The sequence below is a fragment of the Cibotium barometz genome, chromosome 18 (assembly GCF_041138505.1).
Source record: "Cibotium barometz isolate CiBa-2024 chromosome 18, ASM4113850v1, whole genome shotgun sequence".
In the NCBI taxonomy this organism is placed as follows: domain Eukaryota; kingdom Viridiplantae; phylum Streptophyta; class Polypodiopsida; order Cyatheales; family Cibotiaceae; genus Cibotium; species Cibotium barometz.
The window spans coordinates 30,412,271-30,434,155 of NC_141063.1; the positions used below are offsets into that span (position 1 = coordinate 30,412,271).

The window sequence follows — 21,885 nt, forward strand, 5'->3', positions numbered from 1 at the left end:
TGCCTCCTATGGATTTTCTTGTGAGTTCTTGTGGTACTTGAAAATGGTATTCATGACTATTAAGCTAACCCTTTCTAGCTTGTGGCATGTCTAAAGTGGTGCCTCCTATGTATTTTCTTGCGAGTTCTTATGTTACTTGAGAGTAGTATTCATGAGTGTTATGCTAACCCTTTGTAGCTTATGACACTCCACCACTCAACATTCCTCTAGCTTAAACGTGCTTAAGTGCAAAGCATTACTCATATATTTAGTATGATGATATTAAAATGCATCAAGTCTCCTTTTACGTGTTATTCACTTTTCATGTGATGCTATATCTTTTTATTGCACATTGTACAATAAACGTAGAGGTTACTACCTCTGAAAACCTTCTAACAAACTCCTAACACTAGAAGTCATGCATTTTGTGCCAGGGCAACAACAATCTCAAGATGCTTCCCCTTCTCTGTGTGTAAGTTCAAACTTTATACAATCTTTTATACCTACTTATTCAACACTGCACTATCACATGCATGCAGCATATCCCAAGAACTAAAAGGAATAACAAGACCCTTCAATTATCATTGTGAGGATCATCTAACATTTTTAAAGCATCTCTTGTTTAACCATGTGTTTGGAGGGTTCTTAAGAGCTAGGACCTTACTAGGTAGGATCATGTTAGGCTTAAGGTCCAATGCTAGTTTGATAACTGGATACTGGATTCTGAAGGCTATACCAATGTTTTCTATGATTAGTTGATTTGCCGTTAAGAGTTTTACTCTTGAGACACAGCTATGGTTGTGTGATGAGCTAGCCAACTCTCCTAGCCTTGATTACATGCAACGTATTTTGACAATCATTGCATGTGAACGAGACTCACAGATGCAAGGGCAGAGTCAAAATCTTGATCGTGTAGTGTAATGACTACATACAAGCTTGATTACCTCATGTCTTCATGAGGCTTCTCAAGAAATTTAATAGCTTGTAACCAAAAAAAAAAAAGGGTCAAGGAATAGCTCGCAAGGATGCCTTGATTGAATTCCACTAGGGCCAATTCACTCAAGAACAGCTTGCAAGAAAGCCTTGATTGAATTCCACCAAGGACAATTCACTCAGCAATCCAGTGAATTGCTTTCTAGGAGATCACCTTTGTGCTGCTCAACAGGAGAGCAAGGGATCATGCCGTGTGCCTCATCCTACTTAGAGTTTTGAAGGGTTCAATAAGAAGAGGCTATAGGGCAGCATCCTACCCTACTTGGAGTTGGGTGGGCATCATGTCCTCATAGCCACAGGCCCCTGCTAAAAGCCTTAGTGCACCTTAACAACTTTGCTATGGTACCTGTGTAAAGTTGTACCTTGTAACAATAATAATGGTGCATGTTGAAATAAAGACTACACTGCATGAGTGTCATCAACAGGCCCATACCACCCCCATTGCAACCCACTTTAAAACCACTAACACTAGAGCCTGGTTAATTCACAAAGTTTAACTTATTGGTATCAACCCTGTACATACAAAAACTAGAAATAGTAAAGTGGTTCCCACAACCAGACTGTCAAAGCAGGCCCTGTACAAGCAAAAACTGGAAATAAATAACTGGGCCTGAAGATCCACCATCCGATTAGGCCCAAGACATGGTAAATAAAAATATGAATATGGCCAATAAAAGCTAGTTCTTCAGGGCCTTCTTATAAAAATCTCCTTTACTCAATAATGGCAGCGGCCACAGTGGAAACCATGGTGTCCATGCCGCATTCATTGTGACCCCGGCAAATCTTGTAGAAACCCTTCTCACCCCAGTGGGGTCCCCATGAGTTCTTGATGATCCAGTAAGGCTTCTCCTTCAATCTTGCAGGAGAAAACCCGTTCTCCCCAAAGCCGACCAAGAGAACTCCATGATCCAAGCGCTTCTTGCTGCAGAGATAAGGGCAAGAGACTCCACCTATGTAGGTTTGCATGAACAAAGCGTTGATTCCAACTGCAAAGAGAGCATGAAATATCTCTTCAGTAAAGTTAATCAACTCAAATTTTCACAACATAGGGACCTTTAATGAAGCCTCTTCCAGCCATAAACGTTTGCCCATAAAAAGCACAATTATAAAAGATAGTTGCTTTGAAGTATCATCTTCAAGAGAGATGAAAGCTTTACTCACTGGCTAAGGGCCCATTCTTTACTAAGTTTGCTGCTATCTGATCTTCGTCCACAACAACTGTACTGAAATTCACCACCTTCACTGCTACTTTTGAAGCATCAAAGTTGCATTGGCCTTTCTTGCCTTTGTAGGGATAATCATTTTCCAACTGCAACCCTCCAGCCTTTTGAACATAGCTGAAAGCACTCGTCATCAGCCCTCCCATGCAACCAGAGTCACATGCATTTTGGCCATAGTCAGGATCACACTGTACCCACATGAATAAGAAAATGGTAAGTCCCATAAATTGATATTCAGCATATGTGCATGTGTGTATGATACATGAATAAGAAAATGGTAACGTTGTGCGTAATGTCTCTGGAAATAAGCACAAACCTGCAACCAAATTTGCAGTATGTAAAACCAAATGTACAAGAAGAGGGTACCTCATGGTCACAGTCGACAAGCTGCTGCTCACTCAGGGAAAGAAGCTTTCCAGTGGCCACAAAATGGGCACCCTCCACTGCTCCAGTTGTGCTGAAACTCCAACAGGAGCCACATAAACCCTGGGGAAAAACAGCAAAAACTATCAAATAACAAATCCAGCAGGGTAAACCTTTGTTGTTTGACTGATACTCGGTGAGATGAACCAACAATTGATACAGTGCTACATTTGGTTACTTGAAATGTCACGAATGCTGGGCAGGGAAGCCAACTGCTCATCCAGGGCTGAGGCTTGCCTTTCCGACTTCTGAATGCTCAATACTGATCCTTGCCATGCTATTTATAGGCAAAACTCTTGTCCAACTAACTCCAGTCAGAAAGCCTTTTGCAAGCCCAAAAATAAAGTCATGAAAGTCATTTCACCCATTCATTCTAGGCTAAAAAGGTACCCACAACTCTTGGGCGCCTAGCGTAGGCATGTGTGGACACCTGTTGGGTAGTCAACCTGCCCCTAAATTGCTAGAATATGTCCACATGCCACCAAATTAATCGGTACATGTGACAACTATGGGGAGTCCAAGGGAAGGGAGACCAATGGCCAAGGAAGTGGCGGTGAATGACCAGGTTTCCTTTAGACACTATCACTAAGAAATTTATAATTCACTTTCATGGTCATATTTACAAGTTTGTATAATTCTCTCACCTATTGGACCCAAGCTCTCTCTCTCTCTCTCTCAATGTATGGGCCCCTCTTCTAGGGACCCAATCCTAGAGAGGCAACCTAGAAGAGCATAGAGAGACTCCAGGTGATGTTGCTCTCAAGTATGATCAGGAGTAAGCCATATGTGCCACATGAGATCGTGCTAGCAGAGTTTGGAGCCGCCCCTTTCATCATAGATGCCCTCTTTCATACCATTACCTATATTCATAATGTACACACTTGACAGTGAGCGCCTTCCGAGATTAGCCCTTGAGTCATCGATGCAGTTACATCCGGATGGAGATTGCAGATCATGGTACTCTCAAGTGGTTGTTTGGTTTAACGGGCACGGGCCCCAGATGGACCGCCTTCCTCCCTTCCAATACAGCCTGAACTCTCCATTTTATAATCTCTCACAGCAGGAGATCAACTGTCTAATAGGGCTGGACCTGGGCTCCACACGAGCCAGACATGGGTGTCCCCACCAGAGCTTACCATCCACGAAACCTCAGTTTTATAGAGAGCATTGTTTGAGACTTTCTGAGATGGGTTCCTTGAGGGCCAAGGGTACTAACAGATGCACATGTCGCATGCCATGTGGATAGTAATTGGCCAGCTGAGGGTATCTTCACATTGCTTTTGGGTTGAGTCTGGGAGAGCCGAGGGCGTAGAGAGTAGCGGCAGCCAACACAAACACGTGATCCTATGGCACAACATACCCAAGGTGTCACTACTCAGCATGTGCAATCCCTTCTGAGAGCCAAACTGGAAGCTGCAGATCTAGGATCTCCTTCAACAACATGGCGAGCTCCCATCACAAAGAGGAGATGCTATGGTCTTCCCAAATTGGCACTTGGTCCTAGTACCTCATCCGCCGCTCCATCAACCACCGTCATACAAGCTCAACCATATTTCAGTTAAGTACGATGGTAAGTGTGATCATTCTGTAGTTACATAGTTTGTTCACCAATTTGTTGCATATTTTCCTTTAGCGAAAGTTTCAGATCCACAAGACAAAGTCCATATGGTGGCTCCACACCTCATGGGAGAAGCCATTACTCGGTGGCAACTGATAGAATGTGCAGCGGAAGAAGGGAAAGTGGAAACACAGGAGAGAGAGAGAGAGAGAGAGAGAGAGAGAGAGGAAACACAGGTGAGAACTTGCTCTCAATATCATCACCAAAAGGAATACATGTCCCGAGCAAGAGGGGAGAACCTCATAAGTGAGGGACTGTAGCTAGACAAGCAATGCTAAGCAGTGAGATATGAGGGAGGCATGCTGGCTATATATACCTCTACATGAAGGCAGCCGACTGGAGCTAAAATACCTACACCACTGGGAAAATACCCAAGACTCCATAAAATGGGAAAAAATATGTGAGGGGTGACCAGCCCCTTAGACTAACATGGTCAGCCCTAGAGGCTAAAATAGGACACCAAATAGGAAGCCAGCAAGTAGGGGATGATGTCTAACACCCCCTCTCAGCACCGGATGCTGAGCAAACTCCAAGAAGCTAGAGATGCCGTCCTCGATCAAAGATGAAAGACTGCAGAAACAGGTACCAAGAAAGCTCCACAAGCAATCTCCTCAGCAACTCAGCTACAAAAGCAACAGAACAAGCTGCCAGGTACACCCTTCCTCTGGAAGAAAACAACCATATAGGCTGCGACGTGCTGCTCCAAATAATGGTTCCAAACCCAAGTGTAAGAACACTCCCCGAAGTAGAATGTCGTGTATCCAGCCTAGAGAAGGTATGAAAAACCTCAAAACCAACCAAGATTAGATCCTGTATATAACCAATCCTGGGAGAAGCAAACTGCTCCTCAGTGGAACTCTCAAAAGAAATAGAGTCAATCTACTTCAACTCTGTACCAAGAGTAGCCAAATGCTGTACAAAAGCATCCTCTGAAAAGATCGACATCGCAAGATGTAAAGACTCTGTAGAAAAGATAGGGTCCATCTACTCAAACTCCATAACATGAGTTACCCAATGCTGCACATAAGTACACACCACGGAGGTGGGCATTGGCATTGCAAAATGAAAGGACTCCATATCCCGCTCTGAAAAAAGATATCGTCGGACTGATATAAGCCCAACCTAATTCTGAATCCATGGAAGTACCACTGTGCCCCAAGCACGGTTCGCAACCACAGATCCAAAGCATCCCACCGGGTCCAAAAAACCATCCTCCAAAAAAACAAGCCTGCAGAACTAGCAGGGGGAGGGGCATCCTCAGAAGCATCACAAAGAGATGCAGAGATAGACTCCTCATAATGAGGAAGGGAAGCAGGCATATAAACTACAGTGGTAACAAAGTCCTCAAAAGTATCAAAGATAGCAAAAGACTGTTCCAAAAGAAGAACCATATCCCAAGAACCAGCAACAAATAAAGGATCCATGTGAAAAGATCACACCGCAAGGGCAAAAACACCCTCGTTCTGCAAATACTGCAAAGAACACAAGCTTGAACAAAATAAACTCTGCTCAGGATCTCTGAAAAGATCACTGCTCTCCTCCAGAAAACTGGAAACTCCTGTCATAGAAGAAAGTCTCCACAGATACAAAACAGCTCCCAAAACTAATCCTCAAGTGAAGTAGCTGGAGATAGGCCCCCTTGAGTGTAGAAAACTCCTGTGGGAAGCAAAACGCAGCCAAAATATTGCTATCCAGCAAAAAATAGCACTCCACCGCCAACAGAAGGCAAGGAACATGTAGAAACCGGGTAGGCCAGGAACAAAACACAGGTATAGATGCTCCAAAATCAGCAAAACGCTGACTCAAATCTGAAATTCAGAATCCTCCTCAAGTACCAAACTGCCTCCAAAGCCACAATCCAAACAAGAAACCCCCTCTGCAAGTGATCTGTGTCCACTGGAGAAGAAAACGCAGCCAAACAAGGGCTACAAACCTGAAAATTCAGGTCACCCAGTGTCCACACCTCCTATGAGGAAAATGCTGAAGAGAAGGTACCTTTGGGTCCAACAGAAGAAGCCCAGGTGAAGGTAGAGCTACCAGCAAGATCGGTTCAGAAAAACGCAGCAACCATGGCTGCAAATCTGAAAACGCAGAGGTATAAGAGGCTGTAGAATAGGCTGAATATGGAAACGCTGAAGCCTCGGATCAAGAACTGCTGCAGAGAACAATCGGGGAGGGAGGGAGGGATGGCACAAGATAATCAGAAGGGACAAGCAAAAGGGAGCCCAAAGAGCTCCAAGATCAGGGCTGGGAAAGCAAGCCCAAACAGGCCAAAAACGCAACCTGTTTGGGACAGCTATGTTGCTGCCCAGACTTGAAAAAAAAAACACCTGAGAACCCCTGGAGGGTGCCGCCAAGATGGGCAAGTATGCTGTCGAGAAAAACACCCCTGTCAGGCTTTCCACAGGCTGCAAACTGACGCCTTGAAGAGGAGAAACTGCAACCCACTGAAGTGGTGATGAATCAGCCCTTGAAAATCTGAAACGCAAGCTTCAACTGGTGAAAAAACGCAGATCTGTCCATGGGTAGAAAAATGCAGATCTGAAGTGGTAGAGGAGGGAGCATCCAACGCTGACAACCACCGGCGCTATGGTACCATGATAGAATGTGCAGCGAAAGAAGGGAAAGTGGAAACACAGGAGAGAGAGTGAGAGAGAGAGATGGAGAGGAAACACAGGTGAGAACCTGCTCTCAATATCATCACCAAAAGGAATACATGTCCCGAGCAAGAGGGGAGAACCTCGTAAGTGAGGGACTGCAGCTAGACAAGCTAGACAAGCAATGCTAAGCAGTAAAATATGAGGGAGGTATACCTCTACATGAAGGCAGCCGACTGGAGCTAAAATACCTACACGATTGGGAAAATACCCAGGACTCCATAAAATGGGAAAAAATATGGAAAAATATATGAGGGGTGACCAGTCCCTTAGACTAACACAGTCAGCCCTAGAGGGTAAAATAGGACACCAAATAGGAAGCCAACAAGTAGGGGATGATGTCTAACAGCAACATTGGTCCGGTCTCCATACAGACCTAACCACCGCCATACGAGCCAACCAAATTTCAATAAGTATGATGGTAAGTGTGATCAATCTCTAGTTACACAATTGGTTCACCAATTTGTTGCATATTTTCCTTTAGACAAAGTTTCAGATCCACAAGAAGACAGAGTCTATCTGGTGTCTCCACACCTCACAGGAGAGGCCGTTACTTGGTAGCAACATTGGTCAGGTCTCCATACAAACCTAACCACAAGCACGACCCATTACGTATGTGAGACTTTTGTGTCTGACCTCAAAGCAAGATTCCTTGCACCCTAGTACATGACCAATTTGGAGGATGAGTTTTACAAACTCTCGCAAAATGGGTCTCGCTCATTTTGACCTATTCCAATAAGGGCACAACAGTTGGGAGAGTCGGGGAACGAGACGCTGAAACAATTTCTCAAGAGGTTAGCTACGAACATCAAAGTTTCCTATTCGAAATTTCGAGCCTCAGTCTTATGACCTATGTTGGACCATCCTTACAAGAGGCTCCGAATGAGCAGCAACCTAAAGTGGTCAACGAATCAGCAGTCATTGAGCCCGAGTAGATTCTCCTCCATAAGTGAAAGCATGGTTCCGATCAAAGAATCAGCCAGTTCTACACAAAGTTCAAAGACCGTAGCACTCACGAAGCTGTTTGGCTTGATAAACGAGGATTTCTTCCAGAAGTATCCCTAGTTATTGCTGGACTACTTGGAGGCCATGCAACTACTGCCAAGCTAAGGAGGAGGGCATGTCACAGCACCATGCACTGAGGTGCAGTGTGACACATTGGATCATCAACAATGCTATACTTATACGGAAATGTAGTACCATTTTTATGATTACTTGTTGTACGCCGTGACCCCATTGTGAGCCCTAGTCCGGGACACGTCAGGCACGAGCTATGTAGGTTAGTCTCCCAGCCTTAGGTGTCAAGGTCAATCCCTTAAACCACTTGGAGAACAAGCATATAGGTCACCTGAGGATAGGGCATAAGTGAGTCCATTAGTTGCATAAAACAAAGCATGTAAAAGCATTTAGAAGCCTAGATACATGGGCCACCCTACATGCCTTGCATAAGATGCTAGGCATCATAAGAAGCCCACACACCAGGTCGGCCAACCTTTAGGGCTGTTAACAGGCATTTCCAGCCACTATCTGTAGTCGGCCAACATTTTATACAGTTGGCCAACATTTTATGCTAGTCGGCTAGCATGTGCAAGCATTTAATGCTTATAATACTCGGTCATGGGCATAAATAGCAAGCTGACAGTGAAAGACCACCGACTAGCAACATAGGTTTCCTATTTTAAGCAGCCCCTCATTCCTTGCATAAATCATTCTTTCAACCATAGAAACAGTACAGATATGTGTGCCCCTTTCGCATGCATAAATCTCAGCCAAGCACCTAGTGCTTCAGTCCATAGGCAGCCCCGAAGTTCACTTCAGCAGTCAGCCTTCAGTAGTGCATCTCCCTTGTCAGATTTGGGTGTGCATAAGGTTATCCAAAGTGGCTTTAAAGTTGCTTTCAACCCGCTTGATGGTTCAGCAGATGTCCAGTCCACAACATCCTTGCGTTTGGCAGTCTCCGTCAGTCATACTCAGTAAGTTCTCTGCATTGTAACAGTTCTCCAAAGTGATAAAGCAAATACTCCTGCTTGCAGGAGAGGGCCCTTCAGTGGGTGTATTGGGACCCAATCTGCTGGTTTTCTCTGCTCTCTCTCTCTCTCTCTTCAGCTCTACCTCTTGTTATAAAGATTAAAGTGGATTGCTTCATGCTCACTAGAATAAAGGTAGAAAGAAGGTCTTGTTGTGCATTACACAATCAAACCAGTTGCATGCACAAGGGTTGGATTGGATCTGCCAATAGCTACTGTTAAGCTCACGACTAAGAGTCTTTGCCATTAACGCACAAATGTCTGTAATAAAACCCAGGCACCCATCATATAGACGAAGCCCAGCCGCGCCAATGAAAGCAGTCCCATATTATCTACAGCTTTCCAACATTCTTTTAAGAGAGCATTTTCACGCACCTGCGAGTGGGACTTCCCCTTGCCCCCTCTTCTGGCTGTAGGGGGTGAGACTTGAACCCAGCACCTCTTCCGTGGAACTTTCTCTCTCCAAAAACTACACTTTTCTGTCCTTCACACATGGATGCATGCATGAGAATAAACATGCCCAAAACTACACTCCTCTGTCCTTTTCATGTGAGTGCTGCCTAGTTTCCCCCTTTCAATTCCATGTTGAGGCTCACTAGAGTCTATGGATCCAGGCCGCCTTGCCTCCTTCATCCCCTTCATAAAGAAGCACGTTTATGTTACAGCAAGCATACCTTCAAAGCACAAAGGGGCTGAATACAAATTCCACCTCCCACTAGAACCTCACATATACATGTCTTCCATGGACATATTAAAAGCCATGTGACCAATATACATGCCTTATGTGTACGCATACATGCGCAAGCCACTCACCTGATTCTTGACTTCAGATACGGCACCAAGGTCTCTCCAGTCGAATTCAGTGGGCAGGTCATTGGTGGGCAGAAGAGGGGCCTGGTTGCTGGACGGAGAAGGGCCCATGCTATTCAACCCCAGGTAGTGTTGGGCGAACTCTTCTTCGGTGAGATCCGAGAACATGGTGATGCCGTGGGTCGCCGAGGGGTCCAGCAGCTGGGCCTGGGCAGCCTTGGCCAGATTGCCCTTGAAGATGCGGAAGCGATGCACCCGTTCACGCGCGGTGGCATACGATTTGTTGTAGAGCGCCATGAAGCGCTTGAACAGCGCCTCCGGAGAGCCCTGCAGGGGGCTGTGTATAGGGATGCCATAGCCCGCGTGACCCGGCTTCACAACGGGCTCTGTCACTTGGCGAATCACATCTTCTTCTGCTGCTACAGACGCTGCTATGAGACTAGTGATAACCAAAAGCACAAGGCAGGTTCCCTTGGATGTTTTCATGGCAGCAATTCCTGTGACCGAACCTCGAGGGCGACCTTATTAACTCATAGTTTTTGTCATTAACAAGATTCCTATATTTCACCTGGCCATTAGCTAGATGCCACGTGTCCATAAGGAACCTAATCGAATTTGAACCTTTCACTTTCTGATTTTTTTTTCAATATTTCTGTTTTGAAAGGCTCAAATTGGAATCTCATGTAATAGGGGCCTACAATGAGTTTAAAAAAAAAGAAAATCAATTAATTAATGGAGACGAACATTATTGAACCTTTAACTTTGATAAATCTAAGAGTTTCACCACATTACGTTAAGATTGAACACAAAGGGTGCTACCCTAATGCAAATGGTGTGTGCGATGTTTGGGAGCCGACACATCAACAATTGATACTTTGCAGCAATTAGCAACGGCCTTTCCAAGCACAGGGCCCTCTACAACTTGCAATGCCCTCTACAACGTGCAATGCTAGTGGATTTTTGTTAGACTGACACACCAACAAGCAATGATCATGAGGCGCTTGAACTCGTAGAAGTCGACCTTACCATCATCGTTGAGGTTGTGGGCGTCAAATCATCTAGTGGCATTCCATCAGGGTGAAGGCCTTGATGATAGAAGGATGCCTTGGTGGTGGGTCACTGCCGATAGCCTGGCCGCCACGTGATGGAGCTCGTTGGCATCGCCGATGAAGTCGTCTCGCTATCCAAATCGAGCATGCAAAAGGCGCTTGCCAGCCCTTTCATTTTCGCTTGATTAGCTCTACTATATGCCCGAGTTAATTATAGTTCACTGGATTGCAGGCCTTTTAGTGCCTTCATCTCCCTCTCAACAGCCCTTTCACACACACATACGGCTGTATTCTTTGTTGTTTGGATGTGCATAGGTGGTGTTTTGATGGTTGACTCCCATCAAGTGCAGGCAAAGAGCAATGCTGTTGCGCGATGAAAGAAGGTGACGATTGCAATACCCCAATGCAAAAGTAGTCTTGGTCCTACGCAAGGTAGATGAGGCTTCTCTCTCCCTCTCTCATTCGAATCCGCCTCCATGGGATTTTCTTTTGCATTGAGAAAAAAAAACTGTGGAGATGGACTGCCAATCGCCTTCGCGGATCAAGAGTAATGATTTTTCTAATGTCGGGGAGCCATTAGGTGGATTAATGATTATAAGGTATTGTACAAGGTGGTGGGTACATGGGTCACTGCTAATAGGTAACGTCATGGAAATGGCCATGTGGCTACATTGGCAATGTCGGAGTGGGTAGCCGTCCGACGACCTTCATGAGGTTCAGTGCCACTTCAAGTAAGGGTGGATCCCATTGATCAACACCTAGCACACCCGATGAATCTGCTTTAGCAGCTTGTTGTCCTTGTCGGAGAAAAGGGATGGAGGTGGCATTACTACACTTGTAGACTTTCATCCCTCTTTCCTTTCTCTGCATTCCACTCAATTTCATAGGCTTCTCTTGTACACCCTAGGTCGCCTCAGGTTGTAGATCCCCTGATATGATCAAAAGGTTTTTCTACATATGGCTATAGACTTTGATAAGTAGACACCTTGACATAAATTTTGCTTCAATCTGAAATTTTATCCAAGGGCTTGATATCTATTCATCTTCCTCCAATACTACCGGCGGATTGCCCCCTTCTAGTGCAGAAGTAGCCCCATGCTTTATTTCACAGGTAGTGTTGCTACCTTCACCTTAGGAGGCAACATCCTATGCTAGTCACAAGATATGATTGCAAGACTACATGAGTTGGCAAGGGTGGCCCTCAGGGGATTCACTTATAAAGTTTGTAACCTATCACCTAAGTTCAACAGAAGGACATTTTTAATTCTTTTTTTGAGAGAAATTTATTTACAAAAGGGTTCCATTAATAGGATTTTGAAAAAAAGTTACTATATTAAAAAAGGGCTAATTTTAAATATGATGTGATAGGCTCAAGGATATCTTGTAATTCTGAGTCTCCAAGTGTAGAGATAGTATCCCCCCCCAGGCTTGGCTAACATACACATGACCACATCTTCTATCACCTTCAACTCTACTATCTTGCAAGAGAACTTTATATTTATCATTGCATGTTTTGCAACAAGTGTTTCCATTTGAGTTGTTTTTAACTGTGACACAACCTCTTCATCTGGGTGTTGACAAAAGCCAGTATGAATGACAACTCTACTAGTGAATTGTTGCTCTAGAGGATAGCAATAGTAGATGATAGCTTCACACTGAGAAATACATTTAATTTTTTTACCATAATGTTTATATGCAAGAGTTACATCAATATCAAGCATTTCAATAGAGGGAACCCTCTTCAATCTTCCTTGCCATTGTTTTTCATTTGTCAAACTAGTTCTCTCTAAGAACTGATAAGCTAAATTATTTCACCTAAGATGGCCACCACACTTGCTTCTCCTGTGATAACACCCACAAAAATTCCCTTTGTGCATGTAGCATACTCTATCCAAGCATGGCCATCATACCTTTGCTCCATGCCTACCATTGCACTCCCATTAAAAGCACAAGGGAGTTTAAAAACCACATCCCCATCATAATGTTTAGGCAATTCTTAGACCTTATGGATTTCATAAGCCTTAAGAAATGCTTACAAGAGAGTGTGAGTAAATGGGAGTCATCTAACCATAGCTAAGATACTCACCTACTTCTTTTCTACATCCCCAAACTTGGATGATGTGCATGTACTTTTGGTATGTTTGCCAAATACTATTTGATATTTACCTTGGCACCCCTAGCTTGTGTACCCATTACATTGAATTGTGGGTTTCTTCGATCGCTCGATTCAACTCTCTAATTGACCGGTTCCACTTTCTAGAATCATTTCGATTCCTGGATTTTTTGGAGATTCCACTTCCTTCAATGATCCTACCTCAACCGATTCCACCTTTGGGATCATCCAATTCTACTTTTGAGGATCGGCAACTCCACTTCTCCAATCACACGATTGTACTTTATCAATCATAAGATCTATCAGCTCTCCAATCGTTTGTTGATCAGTGATTCTCCAATCGTCTGATTGGAGCCTCGAGTTCAATCATTCAATTGGTGATTCTCTAATTTTCCTCGATTGTACCTCTCAAATCATCCATTTTTGTAATTGTTCGATTTCATCTTATCTAATCGATGAGATCCAAGAGTCTAATAGATAATTCTTCTCGCACTCATCTAATTCTTCATGTCCAATCGTCCAATCAGAGTGCCTTGAATCAGCGATTAGACTAAGATTTTTCAACAGCTTTCTAGTGACTTTAACAGTAATGCTACTGTTAACTTCAATTCAAGCTTTATTATAGAATCTATTCTTCTCAAATTCTCCATAGTAGTCAGGTATGGCCACAACTCCCCTGAAAATAACTTGTTTGGTATTCTTTCCAAAGAGGATAAATTGGATGAGTCAAATTACTCCCTATGGAGTTTTATGGTCAGAAATGCCCTAGTTGCAAAAGGCCTGTGGGGGCATGTCAATGGTGACAACGCCTGCCCTAGCAAAATTGCTCCTGCTACTCCTCAAAGAGGTCAAGGTCAATAGATCTAATAACAAGTTCCTAAAATTGCTACTACTGACAAAAGAAGATAGGATTCATGGGATCATATGATGCTCAAGCTTCTGCAGTGATGACTGCCTTGTAAAAGGATAGGATTCATGGGATTCATACGATGCTCAAGCTTCTACAGTGATTGCCTTGTAAAAGGTCTATTGTTCCTAGAACACTCTAGAAGTTATGTATCAGGCTAAAAACTATGCGAGAATTTCCTATCTCAGAAGGCAAACTTGATAATCAAAATATGCAAGAAAAGGGGTCCATGAATGAACATTTAACAAAATTACAAGACTTGAGAGAGAAACTTCTTAATATTTATGAAGTCCTTGAAAAGAATATGATTAACATCACCCTTAACTCATTGCCTGAATCTTATCTGGGTTTTAATACTTCCCTCCATCTTTCTTTACGAGGCGATCTTGTTACTGTTATAGGAGGAACAGTTTCAGTCCATAAAGAATGTTCTGAGAGTTCTAGCAGTGATCAAGCTCTAGCAGCCAAGGGTAAGGGCAAGAAATTTCAGTGGAAGACTTATTCCAACAAAACTTATAAGGTTGAGGGTGATTCCTAATAGCCAAAGAAGGTTGCTTATTGGTATTGCAAGAAGGTTACTTTTTGCTAGTATTGTAAGAAGTCTGACCATACAATTAAAAATTACTTTAAACTAAAAAAATAAGGAAAAGGAAAAGAAGGAATCCAATAAACTAAGCAAATATGGTTGGTCTTACCCTATGAAGGAAAAATCAGAGGTATTTTCTCATTTTCAACACTTTGTTGCTAAGGTTGAAAATAAAATTGGCTTCAAAATTCTAGCTCTCTATTCAGATAGAGAGAGGTCCAATGCATTCAAATATTTTTTGACACAAAAAGTTATTAAGCACATCATTGTACAACTCCTTATACACCATAGCAAAATGGTGTCGCCTGAGAGACAAAATAGGACCCTCATGGAGATGGTTAGATGCATGGTTAAAGGCGAGCAGCTTCCACACAAGTTTTTGATGGACGCAATTCTTTGTGCAACCTAATGTGTTGAATAGGTGCTCCACTAAAAGCTTTGAAGACTACCACTCCTTATGAGACTTGGTTTAATCGAAAAACTAAGGTTCAACAAGGGCATGTTTTTTGGTTTTTTAGCATGTGCACGTGTCAGCACAAAGTAGAACTAAGCTTGATGACATGCCTATGCCAATTCTCTAGACATGTTTGATGGGTTATTACCTATACCAATTTCTATTGATTCTTAGTAGATTTTGCTTATTAATCCTTGTTTGTGTTGGTGGCAAGGGGGAATGTTCAAGGAATTGATGCACCAACTTTAGATCAGCTGGAAGATGCAATAAATGCTAAAAGATTAGCAATCAATGAATCTAAGGTTATGCCTAGATGGGTTAGAAGCACCTTGCAAGATAGAAAATTGTTTGGTCCTTTGCAGAGTAGAACCAGATCTGGTGCTTGAACCACTTTTTGAGTAGATATTATTGAGATTGCATTTGTTAGTTCTCTACATGATATAGATGAACCTGAGTCTTTTACAAAGGCTCAAGAAGATCCAAATTGGGTAAAATCCATGCAAGATGAAATTCATGCCATTCAAAAAAATGCTACTTGGGATTTAGTGAATCTACCCACCACTAGGAAAAAGAAAGCTATTGATACTAAGTGGGTTTTTAAAGTCAAAAGCATTGACAGATTCAAGGCCAGACTTGTTGCAAAAGATTATGCCACTAGAAAGGGATTGATATTATGATGAAACTTTTGCTCCCACTTCCTGTATAACCACCACCACTATACAATTTGTTCTTGCTTTGGTAGCCCACCATGGATGAATAGTACACCAATTGTATATCAAAACAGTGTTTTTGAATGGTGACTTGTAGGAAGAAGTTTATCTGAGTCAACCAGCTAGATTTGCCCAATCTAGTCAAGAACAAAAGGTATACAAGATTAATAAAGCTTTATGTGGTTTGAAACACGCTCCTAGAGCTTGGTACTAGAAGATTCATACCTTTCTGATTGAACATGGATTAGTCCTACGAAAAGCACTATATATGTGAAAAAGGACAAGTAGGATTTTCTTGTTGTCATTCTCTATATAGATGACACATTAGTAATAGGCACCAATGATGATTTCATTACAACCTTCAAGGCTCACCTTGCCTCAAATTTCTAGATGTCACACCTTGGTCTTTTGCGCTACTATTTGGGTATGCAGTTTATACAGCAGAATGATGATATAGTCATTAAGCAATCAAAGTACATCAAGCATTGTTCAAGAGGTTCAACATGGAAAGTTGCAAACCGATTTCTACACCAATGGAACCTGATGTAAAACTTAGTATGCTGATGAACCATTCAACTTAATGACTTATGATCAAGCTATTGGATGCCTAATATATTTGTGCAGCTCACGACTAGACATCTTGTATGGTGTGTCACGAATTTTTGAAGTTTGTGCTTACCCATGCACTAAGCATTGGTAGGCAATTAAACATATTTTCAGTACTTGCAAGGCAGTCAAGATCTTGGATTATTCTATGCCAAGGGGGGTGATTTAAAACTGTAGGCCTTTAGTGATTTTAATTGGGTAGACGATTATGATACACAACAATCCACATCTAAAAACTATTTCTTTCTTAGCAATTTGTGCATGTCTTGGCTAAGCAAGAAACAACCAACTATGGTAATATCGTCCTTTGAGCTGATATAGAGCATCATTCACTGTGACAGTTGATGAATGTGTATGGTTGAGAAGATTAATAGAGGATCTTTGTGTCCCTTTTGATACCTCTACTCTTATTATCATTGCTAACAGAGTGCAAAAAATCATGCTGTCATGCCAAGACCAAGCGCATTATCACTATGTCAAAGAGAGGCTCCATATAGGAGAGATCAATTTGATCTGTTACAGTACACATGATAATGTGGCAGACCTTTTTACTGAAGCGTTATATCATGTGAAAAGTTTAAGGCCTTTCGCAAAGCTTTGGGCGTTTTCCCTTTCAAAGACTAATCTGCAATCTCTATAAACCTCAAATTTGTACTATAGGGGGGTTTGTTCTTCACCGTGAGGTCATGAACTCCCACTAGGTTTTTTCCCATGGCCATCTAGGTGTGAATGGGTACCTTAGGGTTAGCTAGTATATAAGCAACCTCATTTACAGTTTTCAGTTTCTTGCCCATTTGTACTTTCTCTTTGTACTTATAGAGAGCTTTCATCTCTCTCCTTTGAGTTTTCCATTCTCTCTATACCCTTATGTTCTTGTCATTAAGCATTGTGTGTGTGTGGGAGTCCGGCTCTCCATTCTATGAGATCCAATAGAGAAGTTTACATACTTAGATTCAAATTTTGTTGTTGATATCATGAATTATCATGTGCAAGTATGATATATCATAGTACACTTAAGTATGTATTTGTGTCTCGTGCACTAGCCTACTCTATCAAAGACTATATCACCATGGGATTGGATTTTGCACTCGAGAAGAAGAATCCCTAGTTTACAAAAATCCATGAGTTTTACTTATCTGTATGTCAAGGAGGCAGTGATAGTATTCATCAGGGCTCTAGAGTTTGATGGACCGCACACTTTATCTTGTTGGATTTGCCTATGGGTTGTACGATGATAAACCATGGCATGTTACCATCATGGGATGACCTCACTAAGAAGCACGGTCGAGAGGGTGGCTTGTGATACTTGCATCGGTAATAGGTGATGCATTGACAATGTTTAATAGTGCTTTAAAGAAATAGATTCTCTCCACTCAATGCATATTTTTTGTTGATCTTGTAGGTCCATGTGTTTCATGGGTGGAGAGGCATGTCATTAGACAAGACATTTGATCTTTCGATGCGTTGTTTTATCAAAGATTGTCACGTGAGATAACTCATAAGGCATAATAGGAAGAGTGTGGGTGTGTGTATATGTTTGTGATATGCTTCATATACATATTATTTGGACAGGTGGATAACTCTTTGTTGTATATGTGGTCCATAGGTGAGGATAAAGCCCAAGCCTTTGATTGCATGAGAGTAGACAATTATTTGAGGAGCATGGGATAGATTTCTCCCACTATTTGCCTCCACACACTAGATGCCTAGGATCATCTCCTACATCATCGGTGACAAACGGTGTGTAAAGGAGTGTGGGTGCTTTCTTGAGCTCTTATGCCCTTCTAAAGAGCTAGTCCTAGAGATGGGGTGTGTGGTACTACTCCACCCTTGCAAGAGCGTGTTGCTTTAGAGAGGCCGTATTTTTCCTTTGACATGGATGTTGATATTGTTGAGGGAGTGGTGACTCCTATTATGGAGAGTTTTGGGCCCAGGCGGGATGCTATGAGCCACATGTTTATGAGGACGTGGAGGATGATGATGGTATACAACCCCTAGGGAACCCGTTTGGCTGGTACTACTCATGTATGCGTGAATGGAGCATAGGTACAACAAGACACGAAGATGGCCACCTAGGCTAGGCCGCCTCCCTTGGATCCCATGTGCACCACACAAAAGTGTGGAGGGATAGGGAGCCGTTGGGCTATTTTAGCCCTTTATCTAAATTCATAGACCTAATTTATTATGTGGGGTATCTAGGAGTACACGTGTTAGCTGAGGAGAAACGACCCACCATGTTGGAAGCATAGGCACATCGTGCACACATGGCGAAGATGGCCAACAAGGTTGGTTGGTTCCCCCCACACCCTCTGATCCCATTAGATCCACAAAGGTTTATGGAGAGATGAGGAGGCCAAGGGTATGGTGTACCCTTTATAAGGTTTTTTCAACCTTAGCGATTGCATGTGGGAGCTTTCATGACATGTGGCAACCAGAGAAGGACGTCACCACCAAGACCTCCCTGACATCTGATGTGGCTTCTTACACAAATTATGCTAGAGGCTACAGCTTTATGATGACTTGGCTCAAAGATCAATAACATACCCTCCTTGAAACACATCCAAAAAGAGATTACCTGGTGAACCGCAACAGTCCTTAGGATCTTTCCAATGGCCAAGCTCGTAACCCTTGAGGTCTCCAAGCTCTACAACTCCTTGAGAAGCAATTCCACCGCGCCTCCGCGAGCGTTATCACACCGCCACGTTGCACTATGGGTACTCATCCCTCCTCTCATCTCACTTCACTCACACACTCACTAGCATGCATTAGGGAGAGAGATTAGCAAGAGCAAGACTCAATTGCACAATGGGAGAGTATGTTGTATTATGAGAGATATTCACTTATATACATGGCCATAAGTGTTCACACTCATTTAAACTATGGCCGGCTGGGCACTTTAGGCTCATAAGAGGCCGAATGAAATTACAATAACTACTCTCATAATATATCCATGAAGTACATCACTTAGGACTTCATCCTCACTTGCTACCACACCCTCTTGAAGCGGGAATCGCCATAAATATTCCATCACACCATTACGGGCGCCCGTCCAAGTTGTAGCTTTGGACACTATTGCTTCATATCTTGAATGCATGACCCTTTGGTGTATCTACCGTGACTCCTTGATGTAAGAGATAATGGAGGTAGCTCTTGTTAATCCTAGAATTGGATTAACATCCCCCCTTCCTGATGGCGCGATTGCATCGTGATCGCATTGAAGACCTTTGTGTGGAGAGAATGAACAAGCTTTGTTGATGGCTTTGATGTTGAGTGACGTTCAATGGTCTTTGTTCCTCCGGAAGAAATAAGAAAAGCTAGTTAATGAATGAAGAGGTTAGTGGTGTATTATTGGAAATTCCTAACAGGGTGGGGGGTGGGTTTTTTTTGCGACGAATGATTGCATTTTTATATTTGTGTGAGCCCTTTTTTTTGCTTTTTTTGCTCAATTTATTTTTGGCAATCATCAGTAAGGTTACATGTGATTTTTGTTAGTGGGGGACACTAAGAGATGTTAATAATAGGAGAGTAGCTAGTATGCTGTTTGAAAAAGATGTTGCTGCAGGCTGATGTAAGTGAAAACGTGGTTGCACAGAATGCAAGTCAGCAATCATAGTCATTGAGTGGACTAGGAGAGTCCTTATCTAGTAGTTCTCTTGATAGACCATGGAGTGGCAGGCTGCGTCATAATACTAGTCCTGGAAATGTAGTTGGTACATCACATAAAGGCAAAGAGAAAGTGGTTGAGTCCCTTGGTATGCTTGCTATTTCTGTAGGGCATTCTCTTATTGTTGGAGATTCTAGTGGCTCAGAGATGAGCCTTGATGAGGAGCTTGGGATTCCAGCAATGAGGACACCTGGTGTGAAGAAGGCTATGGAAGCCATGAATGCAAAGTTAGGAAGATCTAGAAGAGTCAAAAACCATGTGCAAAGGTTGACTTATGATGGTTATGTGGCATATCATTATGCTTATATGGAAAAAGTTATGCAGGTTGTAGAACCCACATGTTTTGATGAGGCTATTGGAAATGTGTGTTAGGAAATAGCTATGGATGAGGAGATGGATGCATTGTATGGAAATGAGACTTGGGATTTGGTGCCATTGCCTGAAGGCAAGAAAGCTATTGTTTGTAAGTGGGTGTATAAGGTGAAACATAACAGTGATGGCAGCATAAGCAGGTACAAGGCTAGATTGGTAGCTAAAGGATATGTGCAGACACATGGAATTGATTCTGAGGAGACATTTGCCTCGGTTGCAAAGATGGTAACTGTCCCTTTGTGTGGTAGGATTCTTGTCAAATGTTGAGTAAAACCTGTTCCTGTCTTTTCTGCCCATGTGCTTTTTATATTTTTATGTATATTTAAGTGCTCTTATGAAGCAGATTTACATGAAGTACAAGAATTGAGTCATATAGACTCTTATTGAACTGCTCTATGGTGAAGTAGCCATTTGTTTGGTGAGGATTGAAAGAATTATGTCGACTTGCAAGGCTAATATAGATATCTTCACTAAGAATTGAAGCTCATTGATTCATGAAGATGGTGGCATCGTTTGGAAAGGTTGGTAATTTGAAGGGAAATTCCAGGCGATGGGTTGTACCATTGATCAGGCTTTCACCCACCATGGCCCCCCCATCCAGAGCGCTACCTGGGAGTTGTCGATGGTGTAAATGTTCTCCAGTGCATGAGTATGGATACATACTCATGGAGCAGCTGCTACATTAATTTAGCCAAAATAATAGTAAGCAATAAGCTTAATAGATATATAATGGCTATTGAAGATCGTTGGGAAAGTCTTAATGCGTGATATGGTTTAATTTGTGATGAGGCTTAAATCGTGAAAGTGCAGGTTCTTAAGCCGTGAGACTATAATTTGTGAGAAACCTGAACTCGTGAGATTGCAGGTTTTTTGGCCGTGAAGGGTTATTTCGTGAGATGGCCTAATTCGGTGAAGTTGCAGGTTTTGACCTTGATAGTTTTTCTTTTTAATGGGTCAGCTAGGTCATGACTTGCGAGCAACAGCATCGTATGAACTTATTTCTCACATCCAGAGGGGTGACAAGAGCATTGTTATTTTGTCCTTGATGCTGTCATAAGTCTCTGTTGTGCAGATGTGGGTATTGATTCTTGAATTTGTTGCTCAGATGTTGTCGAGGCAGTAGGGAAGACTGCTGATTGTTTTCTTGAACACACAAGCTCTTGTGTTGGTGCTGAATGCACGAGAGTTGTTGAGTGATTTACTTGTTGTTGCTTGGGCCTCCATTCTTATCGAACTTTAGGTGAAGTTGTTGGGGTTGAAGTCGGTGGTGAGGTTTTCTTCACATTGTTCGATTTTGGCAACCATATGACGGAATTACCATCATAGTATCCTTGTTGTTGAAGCACATGCACAGGCACACATCTTTGATGAACATTGTAAACTGGTGGCCGATGTGCTTGGTGCTGAGGCTTCCTTCTATGTGCAAGCTTAGGGGAATTTGTGATGTGCTTCGGGACCCAAGCGTTGGTATGTCTTTGGTAGTACCCTTGTGCGTGCAACAGTGTTTTTGGTACCCACACTTAATGACTTTGGTGGAGATTTTTGAGGAACTCGCGTAGGCTTTTGTGGACTGTGTTGTGGAGTACTTTTCTTTTTCCTTGGCCTCCGAGTGCTGCGTTGAGGAAGAGGTTTTGACTGTCGAGGCACCCAAATTTAATTGTCACCTTCATAGTAGCCTTGAGCTACAAGTAGCTGCT

At 42.7% G+C, this 21,885-nt stretch overlaps 1 protein-coding gene across 1 annotated transcript; it reads right to left on the bottom strand.

Moving 5' to 3' along the window:
- Positions 1-1,451: 1,451 nt before the first annotated feature.
- On the bottom strand, positions 1,452-10,269 carry LOC147629190 (putative cysteine protease RD19B). Its single transcript, XM_086812446.1, has 4 exons — positions 9,731-10,269; positions 2,559-2,678; positions 2,134-2,380; positions 1,452-1,958 (listed from the first exon to the last, which is right to left on the bottom strand). The coding sequence occupies exons 1-4, from the start codon at positions 10,211-10,213 to the stop codon at positions 1,684-1,686; spliced, it is 1,125 nt and encodes a 374-aa protein (XP_086668572.1). The 5' UTR covers positions 10,214-10,269; the 3' UTR covers positions 1,452-1,683.
- Positions 10,270-21,885: the final 11,616 nt, after the last annotated feature.

Bases quoted from the DNA above. Each gene is read 5' to 3' on its own strand.
- LOC147629190 (XM_086812446.1), bottom strand. From the start codon at position 10,213: ATGAAAACATCCAAGGGAACCTGCCTTGTGCTTTTGGTTATCACTAGT. The intron at 2,679-9,730 runs GTGAGTGGCTTG...GTTTTTCCCCAG, and splicing joins TATCTGAAGTCAAGAATCAG to GGTTTATGTGGCTCCTGTTG. The intron at 2,381-2,558 runs GTACCCTCTTCT...ATGTGGGTACAG, and splicing joins TTGTCGACTGTGACCATGAG to TGTGATCCTGACTATGGCCA.